This window comes from Furipterus horrens, unplaced genomic scaffold (genome assembly GCF_987537825.1).
Source record: "Furipterus horrens unplaced genomic scaffold, mFurHor1.1.pri manual_scaffold_3, whole genome shotgun sequence".
Classification (NCBI taxonomy): Eukaryota; Metazoa; Chordata; class Mammalia; order Chiroptera; family Furipteridae; genus Furipterus; species Furipterus horrens.
The window spans coordinates 137,057,739-137,077,910 of NW_028327173.1; the positions used below are offsets into that span (position 1 = coordinate 137,057,739).

The 20,172-nt window shown below is 43.1% G+C and overlaps 1 protein-coding gene and 1 pseudogene across 2 annotated transcripts in view; one reads left to right on the top strand and one right to left on the bottom strand.

Annotated features, from left to right (window-relative positions):
* SLC7A7 (solute carrier family 7 member 7) overlaps nucleotides 1-19,801 on the top strand; it is a 33,142-nt gene extending 13,341 nt beyond the window's left edge. For both annotated transcript variants that reach the window (XM_090270294.1, XM_090270295.1), the window contains exons 3-10: nucleotides 13,882-14,007; nucleotides 14,802-14,946; nucleotides 16,427-16,550; nucleotides 16,773-16,876; nucleotides 17,161-17,257; nucleotides 18,540-18,689; nucleotides 18,886-19,069; nucleotides 19,270-19,801. In XM_090270294.1, the coding sequence (XP_090126420.1) occupies nucleotides 13,882-14,007; nucleotides 14,802-14,946; nucleotides 16,427-16,550; nucleotides 16,773-16,876; nucleotides 17,161-17,257; nucleotides 18,540-18,689; nucleotides 18,886-19,069; nucleotides 19,270-19,376 (1,037 nt within the window). In that variant the 3' untranslated portion in view covers nucleotides 19,377-19,801. The remainder of the gene's footprint in view (nucleotides 1-13,881; nucleotides 14,008-14,801; nucleotides 14,947-16,426; nucleotides 16,551-16,772; nucleotides 16,877-17,160; nucleotides 17,258-18,539; nucleotides 18,690-18,885; nucleotides 19,070-19,269) is intronic.
* Nucleotides 6,095-6,467, bottom strand: LOC150016087 (protein BEX2-like; annotated as a pseudogene).
* Nucleotides 19,802-20,172: the final 371 nt, after the last annotated feature.

Genomic DNA, 20,172 nt, shown 5'->3' on the forward strand with positions numbered 1-20,172 from the left:
TGGTGGAGTGGATGTCAGACAAGGGAAGGGCAGGGAGTGTCAGATTAGATATACTTTCCAGAGGACTGACTCTGAAGGCAAGAAGGGTGGTTGTTAGAGGGAGGGACCAGTGTTGAGGGAGGAGTTTATGGGAAAGACTTAAGCCTGCTTTAGCTTGGTTTGGGAGTATATTTCTAGAAAAGTTGGGTGAAATATCTTTATCCTACAGTAAGGTCTTCCCCATGGCTGGAATGCTTGGGTGCCCCGAGTCAGCATTTTTCTCCATTGAACAGTGCAGAGGACACCCTCTTCCTTTTGGGAAGGAGTGGTCATGGTGTTTAAGGGCATGGAATCAGGCAGGTTACATTTATTAGCCTGTTTCTTCGTCTCTAGAATACAGTCTCTGTCTCATAGAGGTGTGATCTGTATTTCTGCCATACTTTCATCCATTTCTATTTAAATGGTGACAGTTTCAAGAGAGCAAATAAAGGTTTCTGCTTCTGTCAGAGTGGTTTACTGCCCCTCAATAGGTATGATCCTCCTTTAGAGCTGATGGTGAATTTCATCTATTAGCATTGCTAATAGACCTTGGAATCATTTACCAATTATTGCTTAGGGCAGCGATTTTCAACCTTTTTCATCTCATGGCACACATAGACTAATTACTAAACTTCTGTAGCACACCAAAAAATATATTTTTTTGCAAATCTGGTAAAAAATTGATATAATTTTGATTCATTCACACCTGGCGGCTACTATTGTATTGGCTATTGTCTTTTTTTTTTTTTTTTGTCATTTTTTAATTTGACAATCTAAGAGAAAAGAGGTCAGTGCCCCTGACTAAATAGTCAGATACTGCATGTTTTAAAAATTCTTGTGGCACACTGGTTGAAAATTGCTGGTTGGGGTAAATTTTTTTGTACGCGTGGGCGACTTCACTCACTGCTGATTTCATTGTCAGGGTAATCACATGTTACCCTGTCTGCTAGGGATTTTCCTCCCCACCCCCAACCCCAGCACCAACCTCCATATACTCAGTCCAGATAATAGTGGTCCTGGTATCCATGTGCACCCCCTTCACTGCCCCAGACTGGATGGGTTGCCTCACAATGACTTTCATACTTTCATTCTTATAATTGTTCATGTTCACTTTTCTGTGAAGGCTGGGGCCTGAGTCTTAATCACAGAGCCTGTGCAGGGCCTGGAACACAGTGGGTGCTCAGTAAGTGCTTATTGCGTAGACGGATGGATAATTAATTAATCCTGAGTTCGGAGAAAACTGTGCTGTCCTGTCCAGGTTACTATAAATGGTTACTTTTCCCAACCAGAGAGGTGTGCAGGTGGCCCTTCCTGAGGCTATTATTCTGGTTTTTCAGAGTTCTTTGAGATTGCTCCAGTTCTCTGCAGCCAGAAGCTCCATTACCCCAGGAGAGATAATCCCACTCCCAGTCTCACATCCTTGCATCCAAGCAGGAAGGCATGTGGTGGAATGTATACAAACTTAGAAGCTGGCCTGAGTGACTTCAGTTTTCTCAATTGTAAGATAAAGATAACACACCTACTTTAAAAAAAATTGATTTGAGAGAGAGAGAGAGGGTGAGAGTGAGAGAGAGGGTGAGAGTGAGAGAGATTGATTTGTTGTTCCTTGATGCATTCATGGGTTGCTTCTTGTATGTGCCTTGACCAGAGATTGAACCTGCAACCTTGGTGTATAGGGATGATTCTTTAACCCATTGTGCTACCCGGCCAAGGTTATACCTACTTTTAATTTTATAGTAGCTCCTAGGGCTGAGGCTCTTTTTCCTCTCTGCAGAAAAGGTGGAACTTTTCTCTTGGCAGAGTCAGGTCTAGATGTCCAGAAGTCCAGCTCCACCCAATGGCCCTTTCTTTGGAGCTGACATGCTTTGGCCCATTGTTAGCAGTGTTGGGTAATTCTGCTCCTGCCTACACTTTCCCACCATGTGACCTAGTTTTTTTGGTCTAGTTTTTTGCCTTTTGCTAACAGGACAATTTACCTCCTGTGTCTTCGGTCTGCCTGCTTATACTAGTTAGCCAGCAACACAGGGCCTCCTGTGAACAGACAGACTACTGCAGCCTTTTGTGTCCCTGACAGTTGCCGTTAGTGACTTGCATGTAGTAGGTGCTTCAATAAATGCTGACTGGATGAATGACCAGAAGATATGGTTCCAGATTCAGCTTGGCTGAGAAGGGCACTGCATGCTTTTGGCTCTGAGGGCGGGGTGGGTGGTGGAGGGCTGAGGGCTGCTCGAGGAATCGGGCAGGGGGGAGGGCAGACCGTTCATACTGAATCTACTAAAGCTGCTTGTGGACTGTAAGGGGCTTCAGCTCTCTGTATATTTGCCTGGAAGCTTTTGCCACATGTAGCTTTTCCTGATATTAGAATGACTGGCTTCATGAACTTGTGGCTAATGAGGTAAAACAACCAGATACTGGGCCCCCAACTGATTTTTGTCCTTTGAACTTTATGCTTGAAAGCTGGTTATCTCTCCCGGAGGGGTTTTCCCAAGAGCTGTTTTAAGTTCACAGTGGGGAAAGTTTCATTTCATGTTCCACATTCAGAGCAGCACACAGGCTGGAGTCAGAGCCTTGAGTTCTTTTTGGTGTGGGGTCAGTGTGAACATTGGAATGACTTCATCAGCAGTGAGGGAGGTTGAGTTCTGTGGTGGCTTCATCCTCAAGGCTCTTCAGGGGTTCACCTTTGTTCTCTTCCTTTATATGTTCTCTTTCTCTCTGCCTCAGAAGGGCCTAGAGGAAGTTGGGGAAGGAGTCAAGGAGAGGGAGTCCCATCCCTGGCTGTACACTGAAATTACCCAGAAGTTTAAAAAAATACTCATGGTGCCCTGGTCAGGTGGCTCAGTTGGCTGGAGCATCATTCTGTACATCCAGAGGCTGCTGGTTTGACTCCTGGTCAGGGTACATGCCTGGGTTGCAAGTTCAATCCCCTGTCGGTGTGGTTGGGGCACAAGTGGGAGGTGACCGATCTCTCTCCCCTCCGCCCCCTTTCTCTCTGTCTCTCCAATCGATAAAAAACATATCCTCTGGTAAGGATTAAAAAAAATTATTCATGGCCTCTTCTTCTCCTTCCCTGTTTCCCCAACCAAAAAAATCTGTACCACTGGGTATACAAATGGGAACTGCTTCGAGAATGTGAATTGAAGAAGCAGAAACTTGCTGCTGGGGAGAACTGATGGGGGCCTTGGGAAGAGAGCTTCTCAGCTGTCACTGTGCTTTAGGATCCCCTGGGGAGCTTTGAAAACCTGCTGATGCCTGGGTTCCAACACAGTTTCCAACTTCATTGCCTGGGTGGGGCCTGAGCACTGGACTTTGTTAAAGCTTGTCAAGCAAGGCCGATGTGCAGCTGGGATAGAGAAGCGCTGAGTTAAGTGGAGAGATGAGGGTTGTTCTGATGTGATTACCTAAGGCAGCACACCCAAAGCAGGCAGGCCATCAGACTGCCTGCAGCAGAACTCCTGAGGTGGAACCCCAGTGCTGTAGGTGATTCTGATGCTCAGTCAGGCTTGGGGGCCTGTTCCTGAGGACCTGAATCGGCCCTAGCTAAGCAGACCAGGAAGAGCCCAGTGAACAAGGACCAGCCATCTTAGAGAAGGGAGCACACGGAGTGGTTGAATATGAGACCCTCTTGAACACCCTGCCTGCTTGTTCCTGGAGCGGTGTGCAGCTGTGGTGCCTAAAGTGCTGACGGAGTTCCTGGAGGCAGAGTACAAGCATCTGATTCAGTGACCCCTAGGGATTTGCTTGGTGTGTCTTCTTGCCACAGGATACCTGAGTAAGCGAAATGCTTCTCTAGCCCGAAAGGGTAAAAGAGTCTGAGGACCATCTGCTCTCTGAGAGTTATAATAGCACCTAGGAAGGATGGAAGAAATAACACCTCAAGGAAGCCAGGAAGAGAAAGTGAATTTTAAGGTGTATAGAGGTAGGCGTTACAAACAAACAAAACAGGCAGTAGAGAAAAGGAGGAAAAATTGAAATGTCTGGCTTTAGGCAACAGGTCTGAGGCTTTTTCAGAGAATGTAAATCTGATCCTTCTGAGGAAACAGCAGTATTAGAGTATTCTGGACATATGTGGGTATCAGTAGGCCCGAGCACACCAGTGACTGAACTTGGCTGTCCCTGAACAATGTGACTCTGAGTAGACATAGACCAGCCTAATGCAGAGACGTGCGGTTTCTCTTGAGCAACATATGACAAAAAGCTTGTTCGTACCAATTAAGCCCACAGATTGCTGTCCTTCTGCCAATTGCTGTGGGATGAATGATGTCACTAGTCAGAAGACGCCTGAGATGGATCAGTGGTGATTTTGAAATTCAAGATAGTGAAGTGAGTGGCAGGTGAAATTTTCATTTCATGGTCATTTGAAAGCTGTGCATGCAAAGGAAAAGAAGAACATAGAACACAGAACACAGTGCCTGACTATATATGCTAAGATACTAGAACGATAGACTCCAGTGAAGGACAGAGCAAATTTCATAAGGATTGGAAGAGATGTGTTTAATAAGCTTTAAATTGAAATTTTAAAGGAAAGGAGAAAATGCACCAATAATAGTATAAATCTGGGTATTTGGGAGGCTTTGAGGTATTAAATAGAAAGAAGAATAAAGATGGAAATGTTGCTCAGTGAATACATTTGGAGAAAATAGGATATAGGATCAGGAATGATGTTTTTGGACTCATATCTATAAACATTCAAGGCTGAACATGTTTATTTGTTTTTTACTTTCACTGCAAGGAGGGAATAGTTTCATATTTGATTAGAATATGACATGAAAGAATATCTTTTGTTAAAAAATGATGGCTTTTCCAGAAGAGCTGAGATTAATATTGTATATCAAAAGATGAACTTGTATGAGCACCTGCTATAATGAGGAATGCCTGCTCCATCGGTGCAAGGTCACATTTTGATTCTTTTGACTGTGGTGAGAGGGAAATTTGAGTCCACTAAGATACAGAGAGCTGTCAAAGGGTTTTACTTCCCCAATGAATGTAATGAACAGTACCGGCCAGTACTACTTCCAGCTCTGCCTGCAGGTTGGTTTCTTCTTACAGCTAAACAGAAGTTACAGATATGTGTACATCTCTTAGAAAGGGCACAAGGACACAGCCTCTGTTAATCCTCTCTGCTTACCTTGGGAAGAAGAATTATTACATGGTGTTGTCAGAGGCTCTCAGGATCCATTTAGGGAATTTTCCTGAAGGTCTCTCATAGTAATCGTGCATGGAAATAAACTCTCATCCTAAGGGGAGAAGCATGGTGAAGAGAACAAGAGGATAAAAGCAAAAAGAGATAGGAATGATGTAACTGTGGGCATAGACTGCACACTCTCACATCAGAGGGGGACTGTTTTGCTTTCCTAATAAAGATTATAAAGTTTGTGGGAAGATATGGTAGTGATGGAACCCTCAAGTCCCTGAGCATCTTTTTGCTAATGTCATTGCATTCCATTAAAAGCAGCAGCTCTATAAAGTTTTAAACAATCGTTTATTATGGAAAATTTCAAACATATTCAAAAGTAGAGTGAATAATAATGTGAACTCCCAATGTTCATGAATCACAATCAACATTGTTTTATCTATACTCCAACTACCCCACCCTCACCCCACTAGATTATTATTATTATGATGATTATGCTTTTTACTTATTTATTTTTAGAGAGAGGGGAAGGGAGGGAGAAAGTGAGGGAGAGAAAGAGCAATGTGTGGTTGCCTCTTGAGTGCTCCCAGCCATGGACCTGGCCTGCAACCCAGGCATGTGCCCTGACTGGGAATCGAACTGGTGACCTCTTGGTTCACAGGCTGGCACTCGATCCACTGAGCAACACCAGCCAGGGCTATTTTGCTTTTTAAACTGCTTTATTAACTTCATAATATGTAAAGAGCATCTTTCCATGCAATAGGTAAAACTCCCCTACTGACAGAAACTCACAAATTGGGTCAAAATACAATATTCAATTAGAAACTGGCAGTAAGGGACCCACAGGAAACAAGTAACACCAACAGGTTTACAGTGAAAGTTAATCAAGAACATGTAAGTTTAGGAAGCAGGTGTATCTATTAATTTCAGGGAAAACATCAGGATTCAAATCATAAGGCAAAACTCATCATGAGGGTCACGGTGAGGGGAGTCAGTGCTAACTGCCTGCGGACTATGTCTTAACAGCTTTCCCCCCACCTTTTCCTTCAGCTGTCTCATCTCCTCAATCCTTTCCATATTCTCTTGTGCATCCTTGCCTGTGGCTCTCCAAGCCTGTAATCCCAGACACATCTGTGCTGCAGATGGGCTGCCTCACAGCGAGCCACCTATGATTTCCTCTAGGCACACAATATTCACCAGCTTCCAAAAGGAGGGCCAAGGCCTCTCCTTTATTAACATCTTGCTCTTTTTCATCCCTTTATTCATTTTCCATGTTGAGATTTTTTTTTTTTACTGCTTGTTCCTCTTTGGACACCATTGCTCCTGAGCCTATTCTCCTCCTCCTGATACTCGGATTCTCACCTTGAGTGCTCTGCTGCAACACTTGGACTCACAGACCTGCTTTCCCTCTCCTCCACCTCCTACTGGAGAGTCACCAGAAGCAGGAACCAAGAAAGGTGCAAGTGACAGACCACCAGCGAGGCGCTGCCCCAGTAGATTATTTAAAGCAAACCCAAGACATTAAACCATTTAACCTGTAAAGGCTTCAATATGCATCTCAAAAGGATAGGACTTACTTATTTTTATTATTATTTAATATAATCAGGGGAAGTGTGGAATCCTTGTGAGGAAATGACTGTGCTTGCTAAGAGTTTGTACTTCCCAGAAAAAGAAATGCTAGGTTTCCTCTGAAATACACTCTAAATTTCAGGCAAAGACTTTTCAGAAAAGTTCAGGGTAAAGAATTATAATGTTATAGCCTAGGATTAAAAAAAATAATTCCAGGAGCTTCTTTAAAATGAAATTCTGATAAAATAGTTGAAAATTATCTTATTTAAGAAGAAAAGGAGAGTCATCTGAAGAAACCAAGGTGATTGAATACATTGCTTTTTGATGAGCTTAGATTTTTAAAGACAAGATATATAAGAGATGGTGAGAGGTGACATAACCAAGACTCAATTCAAGGGTGGCCCAGAACTGCAAGAAGAGTGTCCTGAAGCTTAATGCCTAGCATAAACTAAGATTGGAAGAAAAGACAGAGGACAATCAAAGGCTCTACAGGAATGTTCAGAGTGAGAACAGCAAGGGCATGGAAATTAGTTCTATGAAAGTAGATGGTGGTGCCCTGGCTGGTGTGGCTCAGTGGATTGAGCACCAGCCTGCGAACCAAAGGTTTGCTGGTTCAATTTCCAGTCAGGGCACATGCCTGGGTTGTGGGCCAGGTCCCCAGTTGGGGGCATGTGAAAGGCAACCATACATTGATGTTTCTCTCCCTCTTTTTCTCCCTCCCTTCCCCTCTCTCTAAAAATATATAAATAAAATTAAAAGAAAGAAAAAAAGAAAGAAAGAAAGAAAGTAGATGGTGGCTGAGAAAGAAGAATGCCACAGTTCTATTTTTCTTCTAATTTTTCCTAACGGAGGATTGCTAATCTAGAAAGGGTTTAATAAAAAAACCAACAGGCTGTCCTGGTGGGGTAGGTCAGATGGGTAGAGAATCGTCTTGATATACCAAGGTTGCAGGTTTGATCCCTGTGAGGGGAATACACAAAGTCAACCAATAAATCCATACATTAAGTAGAACAGCAAATTGATGTTTTTCTTCCCCATATCCCCTCAAATTAAAAAAAAAAAAAGTTTAAATGAAAACCAACAAGCCAACAGATCTAAGCCAACAAAAAAACAAGACCAAGAGAGTTAAGGAGATAGTAATACATGTTATTGCTTTAGATGTTTTAAGTTATCCATTTGCAGACAAATAGAAAGAATTTATAATTAGCTGAAATGACAGAATCACCATCAAGCATCTCCAGGATCTTGGAGAACAGGAAGGGTGTGAAGGAAGCTGTTGCATGACATATTAGTTTCCTATTGCTGCTGTTAAAAATACCACCAATTGTTGGCTTAAAACAACACAAATTTATATTTTATTTTTATTATTCAAATTTTAAAGTGTATTTTATTATGTTGTTACAGTAGTCCCAATTTTTTTTCCCTTTGCTTTCCTCCTCCACCCAGTACCCCACTTCCCTCCAGCAATCCCACCCCACTTAGTTCATGTTCATGGGTCGTGCATGTAAGTTCTTTGGCTTCACCCTTTCCTATATTATTCTTAACATCCCCCTGTCTATTTTGTACCAACTGATTATGCTTCTTAGTCTCTGCACCATATCCCCATTTTACCCCCTTCCCCCTCCCAGCTGATAACCCTCCGGATGATCGCCATACCTATGATTCTGTTCTTAGTCTGGTTTGCTTAGTTGGATACAAATTTATATTTGAACTGCTCCATAGGTCAGAAGTCTGAAGTGAGTCTCACTAGGTCAAAATCAATGTGTCAGTCATGCCCAGGGGAGAATCCATTTTCTTGCCTTTTGTGGCTTTTAGAGGCTGCCCACATTCCTTAGCTCACGGTCCCCTTTCATCTTCAAAGTCAGCAATAGCTAGTCAAGTCTTTCTTACATCACATCACTCTTGACACTGATTCTTCTGCTTCCCAGGGCTGTTGTTTTGCCTACCACAGGTGATAACCTGTGATAGCTTTCTTTCCAAGAAAGAGAGAGAGGTGAATTCTGAGCATTTTGCACTGATAACTTGAAGTTGATTCCTGCCCAAATTCTAGACATAGCTGGTTAGCAAAGCATAATAAGAAAGGAGAATCTCAGAAACCTGTATGGATTCACTAAAAATAAGCCATGCTAAGCTAACCTTATTTGTTGTTCAACTTCAAAATTTTATTTAAATGTAATATACACCAAGGAACAGTGCACATTATAAGTGTACAGCTTGATGAATTTTCACACATTGAACAGACATGTATAACCAGCATCTACATCAAGAAAGCAGCCCTCAAACCCTTCTTGTGTTCCTCCCAGTCACTCCCTTCTGCCGCACCCCCACCCCCAACAAAAAAAAAAAAAGAAAAAAAGGGAAATCACTGTTCTGACTTCTAGTAGCATAGATTAGTTTTACCTGTTTTTTTTGTAAATGGATATAAAGGGAATATACTCTTTTGTGTCTGGCTTGTTCACTAAATATGTTTGTGAAGCTTATCTGTATTTTTGTCTGTAGTTGTATGTGGCTTATTCTCACTGCTGTTTAGTATTCCATTGTATTGATTTAGCTATGCTACTGTTGATGGGCATTTGGCTTGTTTCTAATTTTTGACTTACAATGGTGTAGTTAAGAACATTCTAGTATAAATATGTACTAGTTTTATTTGAGTCATTTGACAGCATCATTAGATTGTTAGAACAGAGACATGTGTATGCAGATTTCAGAGAGGTTCTTGGCAAACTCTCATGATATTCTTTTCTTTTTAATTTAAATTTTTAAAATTTATTTTGGGAGAGAGAGAAACATCAATTTGTTGTTCCACTTATTTATGCATTCATTGGTTGCCTCTTGTATGTGCCCCGACCGGAGATCGAATTCGCAATCTTGGTGCGTCAGGATAATACTCCAAGGAATCGAACTACCTGACCAGGACTCTTATGATATTCTTGTTGACCAAGTGTAAAAAACTGGACTAGATAAAAGAACAGTTTGGTGGATTCTTGATTGACGTTCTGGAATAATACCAGCATAGAGGAAGGTCTATAGTATCCTGGGCAACATTATCAGTGACTTCAATACAAAATTGGAGGCATTTGCACTAACAAGATTAATGTGGAAAAATCCATTTATAGCAGATGGGAATGATGCCTAAGAATTCACAAAGGAATGTGAATGTGCCATATTTGGGATTTTTAAAAAATCATTTTTATAGGCCCCAAAAGGGGAAGATGGAAAAGCTGATCAGTTTGAGGTGGGGCAAAAAGGAATTGCTGTTGACAGTGAGTTCAAACTGCAGCTCCACAGTCTGTGAAATGTCTGCAGTGTCCAGGGAGACACTGACTCAATGAAGCATGTAAATGCAGAGGAGAGAACTGGGATGGCGAGTGGTCAGAAAGCCATATTTGTCACACAAGAGGTTGAAAAAACTGGGTTTTTAGCCTGAAAGAGGGAAGACTCGAGGGGACAGGATGTAAGTGTATAGTGATAAGAAGGGCCTTATATGGAAGGGGCTTTAGCTAGATTCTGTGTAGCTCCAGAGGAGAGGCCTGGAGCTACTGGGTTGAAGTTGCGAGGAAGATGTATTTGGCTTGTGGAAAGAAGAGCTATTGGATCTCTTTTAACAATGAAATGACTTGTCTAGTAAAGTACTGAGGTTTTATAGTCCCTGGGCATTTGAAAGAGAAGATGGATTCAATAGCATCCTAAGTGTTGTGTGTTACATTGTATGTATTTAAAACCTATGGCGCTGGGAGAAGTGTAGGTTCCCATTCTTTTTCAGGGACTTCTTAGTTTGGGCATCTAAACTATAATAAATCTGGGCATCTGATCCTGAGTGGATCTGCAAGATTCATTCTGTTCTGGATCAACCTAGGCAGTGCTATCCTGACTTTTAGTTCCAGAGTTGATGCTGGGCCTTAATGCTAGAACTAGCCTCCTACTCCAGGAGCCTGTGGGGACTGGGTTGAATGACTCATTCAACTCCTTAGATGCTTATAAGATGAATTTTTTGTAGCTTCTCCTTTCTCCAAAGCAGGTGTCAAAGCAGGAATGGAGCTGCCCCTTAGTCAAGGGTCCAAAGTGATTTCAGGGCATCTTCCTGTGGACTTGGGCCAGTGTTGGGTGGAGACTGAATTGCACCTAGAGGCAGGAGGGTAGGGCACCTCTGTCCTTGAGGTTAACTTGCAGCTGCCTCTATCTTCCAACTCCATGTTCCCCTCCTTTCCCTGCCTCTGAACCAGGAGGTTGGGCTCTGCTTCAAGAACAGTGTGCTTGGCTGGACTCTGGGGCCTCTGGTCCCCTCTATCTGCTGGGGGGTGGGGGTGGGGTGGAATGGCCAAAGAGCCCAGTCAGCACAGCCACTTCCCATACCCATTTCCTGTTTTATGGCCAAGAGACCTTCGAGGAGGTGGGGTTTGGGAGAAGGTGTGGGCCAGCTCTCTTCAGGCAGTTCCTCTGCTTCCTTGTTTCTTTCCACAGGATTTCCTTCTTCATTCAAACCAAGACCCCTGTGCTCAATACAGAGAGCAAATCACGCCAAGAAGGGGGGACAGTGACTGAGAAATAAAGTTGAGTGCAGGGTGGGGAGACTGGTGGGTAAAAGGAGGAATACAAATGGATGGACGTGGGAGTAGATAAGCAGTAGGGATTAAAATGTAAACAATCCATGTATTTTCTTTTCATAATTTGTGGTAATAAAGGATGATGAGTTGGCTTTTGCCTGCCCATGCGCCTGGATAGAGCTGAGAATAGAACCTAGTGGCGCTAGGCTGCAGACTGACTGTGAACCAGAAAGAGTGGCTTAGCCTATCCCAGTTTGGTGTTGTGACCCATGGTTACCCTAAGGGCTAACCATGAATTTTAATTAGGGGGTCCCATTCCTTTGTGACTATGGCAGTATCAGTTGTCCCTGGTGTTTGGAGTTCTATTTTTAAGACAGAAGCAAAGCTCCATGGGTTAGGGGTAAGGGTTACAGGAGGAAAGAGAGGGGCATGAGGGCTGTTGAATGGCTGGAGGTAGAAGTCCGGTGGGGAGTAAAGGATGGGTGACTGGCTGAGAAGGATTAACAGATCTGAAAGATTTGTGGAGCTTGAGATACAGGCACTTTAGCCATTTTGTAGGGTGCTTATGGAGAGTGTTTGCTTGTGTCTTTAATTATTAACTTAGCAGTAGGGTAGCCTGGAGTTATGGTTACAATTTTGCCCAGCCCTGGGATAAGAGTTGATTGTTTATTGTCTGGTTTATTAGGCAGAAAAGCAAATGCTTGTATGAGACAAGAATGTTTCTTTTTCTGGGAAGAGCAGAAAAGTATTTGGGCAGTGAGTAGAAAAGCAAGGGTATAAGGGCAGGGAGAGACAGAAGAAAGGACTGCTATTCTGAGAGGCTGGTCTTCCCTGCTTCTCAGGATGAAGTAACCTCAGGCTAGAGTATAATGAGGCCAGGACACAACAAAATTGGAGAACTAGGGACAGTGAAGTTCACACCACTGCCAGAACTGAGACAGGGATACTTCCTGACTATGTTGGTGACCTGATGCAGGCAAGCCCAGCAAGCACTAGGCCTCACTTTCTCTACTGATAAGGCAGGCTGACTCTGACCTTGCCCTCGGAACCCCTGGGAGGACTGTTAAGTCATCCTTCTTGTGCTCCAGTTGCTGAGCTGGGAAGGAGGGAGCAGTGAAGCCCTTTACTCTGCCACAGTGGGGAAGGTGTGGTGTGTATGCCTGCCTGCCTGTTTAAGAGGATGGTGGGGGATTGAGGAACATTCTGCTGAGTTTCAGAATTGTTTCTTTTGACTTTCTTCCCTTTCACATTCTGGGAGTCTTACTGGTCAGCCTCACAGCATGTGTGGAATTACCATCTTGAATTTCTTTTTCTGAAGTGGATTGTAACTTTTTGTGGGGGGTAATATATTTCTCTGAGGTTCTGACAAAAGCTATGGACATTAAAAAAAAAGACTTAATTAATTTATTTTTAGAGAGATGAGAAGGGAGAAGGGAGACAAACGTCAATGTGTGAGAGAAACATCGATTGGTTGCCTTTTGTACACTGCCAACCAGGGACCTGGCCTGCGATCCAGGCATGTACCTTGACCGGGAATCGAACTGGTGACCTTTTGGTTTGCAGGATGACACCAACCCACTGAGCTATGTCAGTCAGGGCTGGACCCTTTTCTTAGAAACATGTATATACTTTGGATAGATCTATATAACACTTTATAAAGCATATCAGGCCTTGTGGAAGCCCTCGTTTAAGAATTCTGGCTCTAGCCCTGGCTGGTGTGGTTCAGTGGATTGAGCACCAGCCTGTGAACCAAAGGGTTGCCAGTTTGATTCCCAGTCAGGGCACATGCCTCTGTTGTGGGCCAGGACCCCAGCTGGGGGTCACGAGAGGCAACAATACACTGGTGTTTCTCTACTCTTTATCCCTCCCTTCCCCTCTCGCTAAAAGTAAATAAAATCTTAAAAAAAGAACTCTGGCTCTAAAGGGATTGCCTCTATGTTAAGGGAAAGACTTGAGGAATGTTTGTGGCTCTTGGTTTTTCATTGTCCAGTCAGGAAAAATGCCCTGTCCCCATTTTGTAGGAATCTTGGTTCCAAGAACCTTTCTAAGCACAAAAGCAAGCAGCTGAACTGGCAGGCTGTAGCAGGAAGTCTGGCCTCCATCTAATCCTTGGCTACATGTCCTGACCTGCTGGCCCAGACATTGGATAAGTCATAACAGGACATGTCAAGGTTAATAGTAATACCATAGCATCAGACTACCGGGTCCTAGAACTCATCTCAGTTGATAGGAGGGTGGAGAGGGGAGAAACTGACTTTTCAGAGACAACAGCCTTAACACATCCTAATTCCCTTGAGCTAAGTTGCCTCCCACTGCTGTGAGCATTTTTGTATGTAAGCAAATCCAGTCACTTTGTTTTGTGTCTCCTGTTTGTGTCATCCTGCTGAGGGTGTGTGTGTGTCTGTGTGTGGTGCAATGTACACAGGTGCTTAGCAAGTTCCTTTACATGGTAATGGTGAGGACATTCTGGGCAGGAGGTTTCCAATACAGGTTTCTGAGCCTAACACTTGTCTTTGGCCAAATGTCTATTTTGGTGACTGGTATTGGAAAAATTGCTTGGAAGTGTAAGGCCCTCTCGATGATACAGTCAGTCATCAATCAGTATTATTTTTCTTTCAGGTCTCTTAACCTTCGTTAACTGTGCCCATGTCAAGTGGGGAACAATGGTACAAGATATTTCCACCTATGCTAAGCTACTGGCTCTGATTGCCGTCATCATCGCAGGCATTGTTAGACTTGGCCAGGGTAAGAAATAATAATATCATCTTATATTTGTTAGGCATTTTCTATGAAGTCACACTCCTCTAAGTGCCATTTATGCAGTATCTCATTTGGTAGGTCCTATTGTTCCCATTTTATAGATGAGAAAACTAAGGCTACAGAATTAAGTATTTTGCCTAAGACCTTAGCTATTAAGTAGTGGAACTGGAATCTGTACCCAGGCACTGACCCCAAAGCCTGTCCTTTACTTTTCATACATGCTGCTTCCCAGAGGAGGATGATCTCAGCAAAAGAGCTGCCAGCCATTCACTGGGAGATGGCTTTTGCTGATTGTAAAGCTCAATGCTGTGGCTATGGTTGTTTTCCCCTTGGGAGTGAGCAAGGGCAGAAATGAACTTATATACACTCCAGTTTCCAGGTCTGAACACCTACCCAACAACTACTCTGTTGACCTGGGCACAGTGAGTCCTGCCCTTCCTCCACCCTGTATCAGCTCAGTCTGGTGTTAGAAAGGGGGCAGAATCGGGCACCTGGCAGGGCAGGACAGGACTGCATCACCCCTGTTCTCTTCTCTAGCCCTTCTACTCCTAGGAAGCCACATTGAGGCCTTCCTGTCAAGACTCCCATGCTGTAGCCTGCAATCAGCCCATCACTGTAGATGTCTCTTCTGCTCTGTTCCTTCACTGATACCCTTGCTAACAAAGGTGTTCTAAGCCACTCACCTGCTGTTAGCCATATTCTTCTACTCCTTTTCTGGATGACTTTGAGGTTGGGGAGGAGGTCACTAATCCTGCCTTTCCATGTTCTCTGGGTTCTAGGAGCCTCAAATCACTTTGAGAATTCCTTTGAGGGTTCATCATATGCAATGGGTGACATTGCCCTGGCACTGTACTCAGCTCTGTTCTCCTATTCGGGCTGGGACACCCTCAACTATGTTACTGAAGAGATCAAGAATCCTGAGAGGTAGGTACCTTACCAACTTTCCATGGCAATAATGTGCTTCTACTGCATGTCAGATGGAGTACCACAATGACTGAGCTAGATTTTTATCAGCTCCCTTTTAATAGATGGGAGGCCTAAGGTCCAGAAATATAACTTGTCCATGATCACAGCAACAGCTGACATGTGAACTTTCCTGGGCATGTTTAAAATTTTTTTTAAAAGGCCTTTTCCAAAAAAATTTTCAAGAAGGCCTTTTTACACTTGTTTATTCATCCTTGTATCAAGGCATGTTGTATCATGTACTCAATGTATGCTTTTAAAATAAATAATTTTCCTTGATAAGTCTTTCGCCCACCCTTATCCCCACATAGAGAACTGAGGGTCATAGACGCCCCAAAACCTTCCTGTTTCCCTTCTGATCTCTCGTTTCTCAAATTCATACTGGCGTAGTGGTATTTTTTCATTCAATGGTATCACTTCACCATTGTTACTCTGAATTACCCTCTAGTCACGCAGAGTGAGGAGCGCTGGACAGGAATTCAAAGGGTCTGGAGCATCTTTCCTCTGATTTGTTGGATGCCTTTGAGGAAGTCCTTATCTCTGATACATGGGGTTGAATTATATGATCTCCTCAGCCTTTCCTGGCTCTGAGATTCAATGATTCTGGGAACTAAGACTTGCCAGGGAGTGGTATTTCTATAGTTTTTTAGCCAAAAGAATAATAATAAATAATTTCTTTTGGCTTTGAGAAAACAGAAGAATACTCTTGGTACACTTCCAGTGTTGCAACCCTGGGGGCAGATATTAGAAGCAAGATGGAGGCCTGGGTGGTGCTTCCACCTACTGGACAGAAGCTGAATGACTTGAGAGTATTCATTCCCCCCAACCTCCAGTCTCACTGTGAAGTTTTATGACGATCATGACTTCATTTGGGCTAGAGAGCCCTTGAGAGGTCTTTGTATCTTTCTCTTGGTCACCGGTTAGGATGGTACTCAAGGTTCTCAAACTGAGTAAAGGGGCGAGGCAGACATACTTCTCAAGTTGCTTGTTTAGATACACACATTGTTCTTTCTACCGAGGGACTGTCCTATTCTGATGAAATTAGATTTTACATTTTGCCTCCATAATTCCTTCTTCTACAGTATTTCTCAACCTTAAGACAAACTTTTCAATATTTACATTTTTATTTTTTCAATGTTAACAATTTTAGAGAATCCTTGGATGTAAATAAAGAAACCCAAAAAACCTCCCATCTTCATTATGACCTATGACATAGGTCTTTGTTACCCCACTTTTTTTGCATAGTAGCCCTTTCTCCAAATGTGACATTCCTTTCCCTTGATGTTCTTTAGATCTTAAGAGTTCAAAGCTTAAGTCACTATCCTAGGCAACAAAGGCAAAGGCACTAGGGAAATGCTACAAGTGTGACAGAGTGTGAGGATTAAAGGAGATGAGGATGCGACTGTGGGACTAATGTATCTATTATTCTATTTGGCTGTAGGAATCTGCCCCTCTCCATTGCCATTTCCATGCCCATTGTCACCATCATCTACATCTTGACCAATGTGGCCTATTACACCGTGCTAAACATGAGGGACATCCTGGCCAGTGATGCTGTTGCTGTGGTAAACTATGTGCACTAGCAGAAGGCTGAGGGTATTTGTGGGCTTCTAGGTATAGAGCAGCTCTTGAAATTCCCAGAAAAGGGAGTCCTTGAAAGGATACTGGGATACTGGACTTGCAATGAGGTCCTGTTACCACTGTTGTGGAAGGGTTGGGTTCCAGGAAGTGGGAATATGGGGACATGCCTGTCCATGTCTTTCATCCCTAATGACTCTTTCCCTTAGACTTTTGCAGATCAGATTTTTGGAATATTCAACTGGACAATTCCACCGGCAGTTGCGTTATCCTGCTTTGGTGGCCTCAATGCCTCCATTGTGGCTGCTTCTAGGTATGAGTAGTATCTTTTACTGGAGGCTATTTTGAAAACTATGGCAGGGGGAGGCAGGACTTACAGGACCCAGACTTTAGTAACTGTGCTCCCCAGATGATTCACAACCTCTTTGCTCTTGTTTTCATCAGCAGCCTCTAGTTCTTACTAATCTCAATATTGACCTCCATCCCATATTATCCACTCTTCTGGAGGGGATGGCAGAGGGAGGCCTGTGTGTCACATGAACCAGGCCACACCATGTCCCACAAGTTTCTCAGCTTCTCCTATCTTACTCAAAATAGGCTTTTCTTTGTGGGCTCAAGAGAAGGTCATCTCCCTGATGCCATCTGCATGGTTCATGTTAAGCGGTTCACTCCAGTGCCTGCTCTGCTTTTTAATGTAAGTGATCCCAAGGACAAGGCTGAAAGCCAGATTGTGGGGGAAACAAATAACAGTAGATGCAACTTTCCTGGCTTCCTGAAAACTCAAGGAGATTCTAATAGAAAAACTACTGATAGAACCTCCACTGTGGGCAAGACACTGTACTAACTGCTGTAGTTCTTAGGAGACAATTTATCTTCTCCAAGGAATGGTAACCTCCTTTGGTTCAGGGTAATGCATAAAACACATGGGATATATTGTAATGACTGCCATGATAGTGAGTGATGTAGCATTTAGGGAAAGACACTATCACTTCCATGGGGGTAGAGGGTGAATGAGAAAAGACTAAACGCATTCGAAGTAGATTTTTAAGGTTAGGGTTGCAAACAGGAGAGATGGGCCTTAGGTTAAGAGAAACAGCATCAAAGTCCTGAGGTAAATCGATGTGGAGTTTAAAGTAGGTTGCAGCCATTATGTGGAGGCTGTTAGGCAAAAAAATCTTGAGGAATTGTTTTGAGCTCTGCTTTACAGGTGGTTAACTTGGCAAAGGTTTGAAGGATGGGCTGAAAAAACAATTGAGGCTGTTGACTTAATATTGGGTTGGCCGAAAAGTTCCTTTAGTTTTTTCTGTACAATGGCTATCTAGTGCTTAGTTTTTAACTTCATTTGAAACAATTTTGTTATACTGTACTGTGACAGCTGTCATATCAGCTAGTATTTAAAAAGAAGCTTATCAAAATTGGTGAATTTTTGTGCAGCCATTTTAATATTGAAGATGGAAGAAGATACACAACATTTTTGGTACATTATGCTTTATTTCAAGAAAGGTAAAAATGCAACTGAAACCAACAAAAAAAAGATTTGTGCAGTGTATGGAGAAGGTGCTGTGACTGACTGAATGCATCAAAAGTGGTTTGCAAAGTTTTTTTGTACATTGACATTTTGGTCAAATAATTTTTTGCTGTGGGGCTGTCGTATGCATTGGGAGATGTTTAGCGGCACCCCTGGCCTCTACCCACAAGAAGCCAATGGTGAGAGATAGCCAACATAATCAAAACATCCCAATCAATAAAGTTACTGGTGAAAAGGAAAAATGTGTTTTATTTTACGGAAAAAACTAAACAGACTTTTTGACCAATCCAACAGGAAAGAATGAGGTACTGAAACTCAGGTGCTAAAGAGGGTGGGAACAGAAAAGGGCAGGTGGGGAGACTGAGGACTTAAGAGGATGGGTTTGGAAAAGGGCAGTGAAAAATGCCTTGAGTAACCAAGGGCCTGAGGAGCTGACTTGTGCTTACAGGGTATCATGGCATTGATCTACTTGTGTGTAGAGGACATCTTCCAGCTCATTAACTACTATAGCTTCAGCTACTGGTTCTTTGTGGGGCTCTCAATTGTGGGTCAGCTCTATCTGCGCTGGAAGGAGCCTGATCGACCTCGTTCCCTCAAGGTAACTCACCTCTAACCTACCTGCTCCATCTGCTCTGGGGATCCTTACATGATGGTTTACTCAGAGACCTTTGGTGGTAGTATGTGGAGATGATGGGGATGGAGAGGCAGCTCATGGCTCTGCTTGTCATAAAAGGTGGGGTTATTTCAGCGGTCAATCCTGAACTGACTTCTAGTTGTTTCTTCTGTGCCCTTAGCTCAGCCTGTTCTTCCCCATTGTCTTCTGCTGCTGCACCATCTTCCTGGTGGCTATTCCACTTTACAGTGATACCATCAACTCCCTCATCGGCATTGGCATTGCCCTCTCAGGCTTGCCCTTTTACTTCTTCATCATCAGAGTCCCAGAACACAAACGACCTCATTGCCTCCGAAAGATTGTGGGTAAGATTTAGACCCTCAGGTTGACTTGGCACTTTTTTACTGTTCCTGCAAATCCTGTCCCAAGTCACCTTTGCCATAGCTCCTTCCTGTTAACCTTAAGGCTTAACTGAATAGTCTCCTCAGGCCCAACCCCATTCAGTGCCACTTGAACTCAGTCCAGTTGATTTCTTATGAGTTTTGATTCCAACTTCTCGTTGTAGCATCTACCACATGGTACCTCCAGGTCCTATGTATGTCAGTTGCAGCAGAGATGGACTTGGAAGATGAAGAAAAGATGCCCAAGGAACAAGATCCCAAGTCTAAGTAAATAACACTAAGAATCCTGAGTTGTGAAAAGCAGGGGCCTCTTGTCTTCTACTGGCTGGAGCCAAGGAAGTTGAAAAGGAAAGCTTACTTCTTTGGAGGCACCTGTCCAGAAGCCTGGTCTGGGCAGCTTCAACAACTTCTGAACTTGCTTTTTGAGATATGGACAGTAATTTATTTGTCTTGGTATATATTGTTCCAGATTTTTAAAGAGGGATGATAAAGCAGACTGTGGTGGGAGCATGTCAGGTGTGGGCTTGGTTGTTCCAGGAGCACATTCCCATATGTTAAAATATGCACTCACCTCTGGGTGTGCCTACCTACTCCTCGTTTCCTTTAAAAGGGCCAGTAATGCTGCGAACTTCCTATCTCCTTTAGAGAGAAATGAAACTGTATAGGTGCTGGACAATAAAAGGGTTATGTTCCTAAGCTTTGAGTGACTTCATTTTATATAGTCTCTAGGGCAGTTCCTATTAGCCTGGTAGGTAGACTAAAAACAATCTAATGCTTGAAAGTATCCAAGTATTTCTTCCCTTTCAAGCTATTTGCTAAAGGCTGATGAAACCAATTTCTACACCTAAGCTGCTGCAGCAAAATGTTAAGGTTGTTAGATAAAAAGTACCACTAAGAATTTGAGCACATCTTTGAAGGACATTTTATAGGTAATGTTGGGATAAATAAACATGGTTACTCTATTTAGATATAATCTCAACTTATCAGGCATACCTCTATGACTGCAAGGCACATGTAGCTGAAACAACATGTCTATAGGGTTACTACACTGAGATACTTCCGAAGAG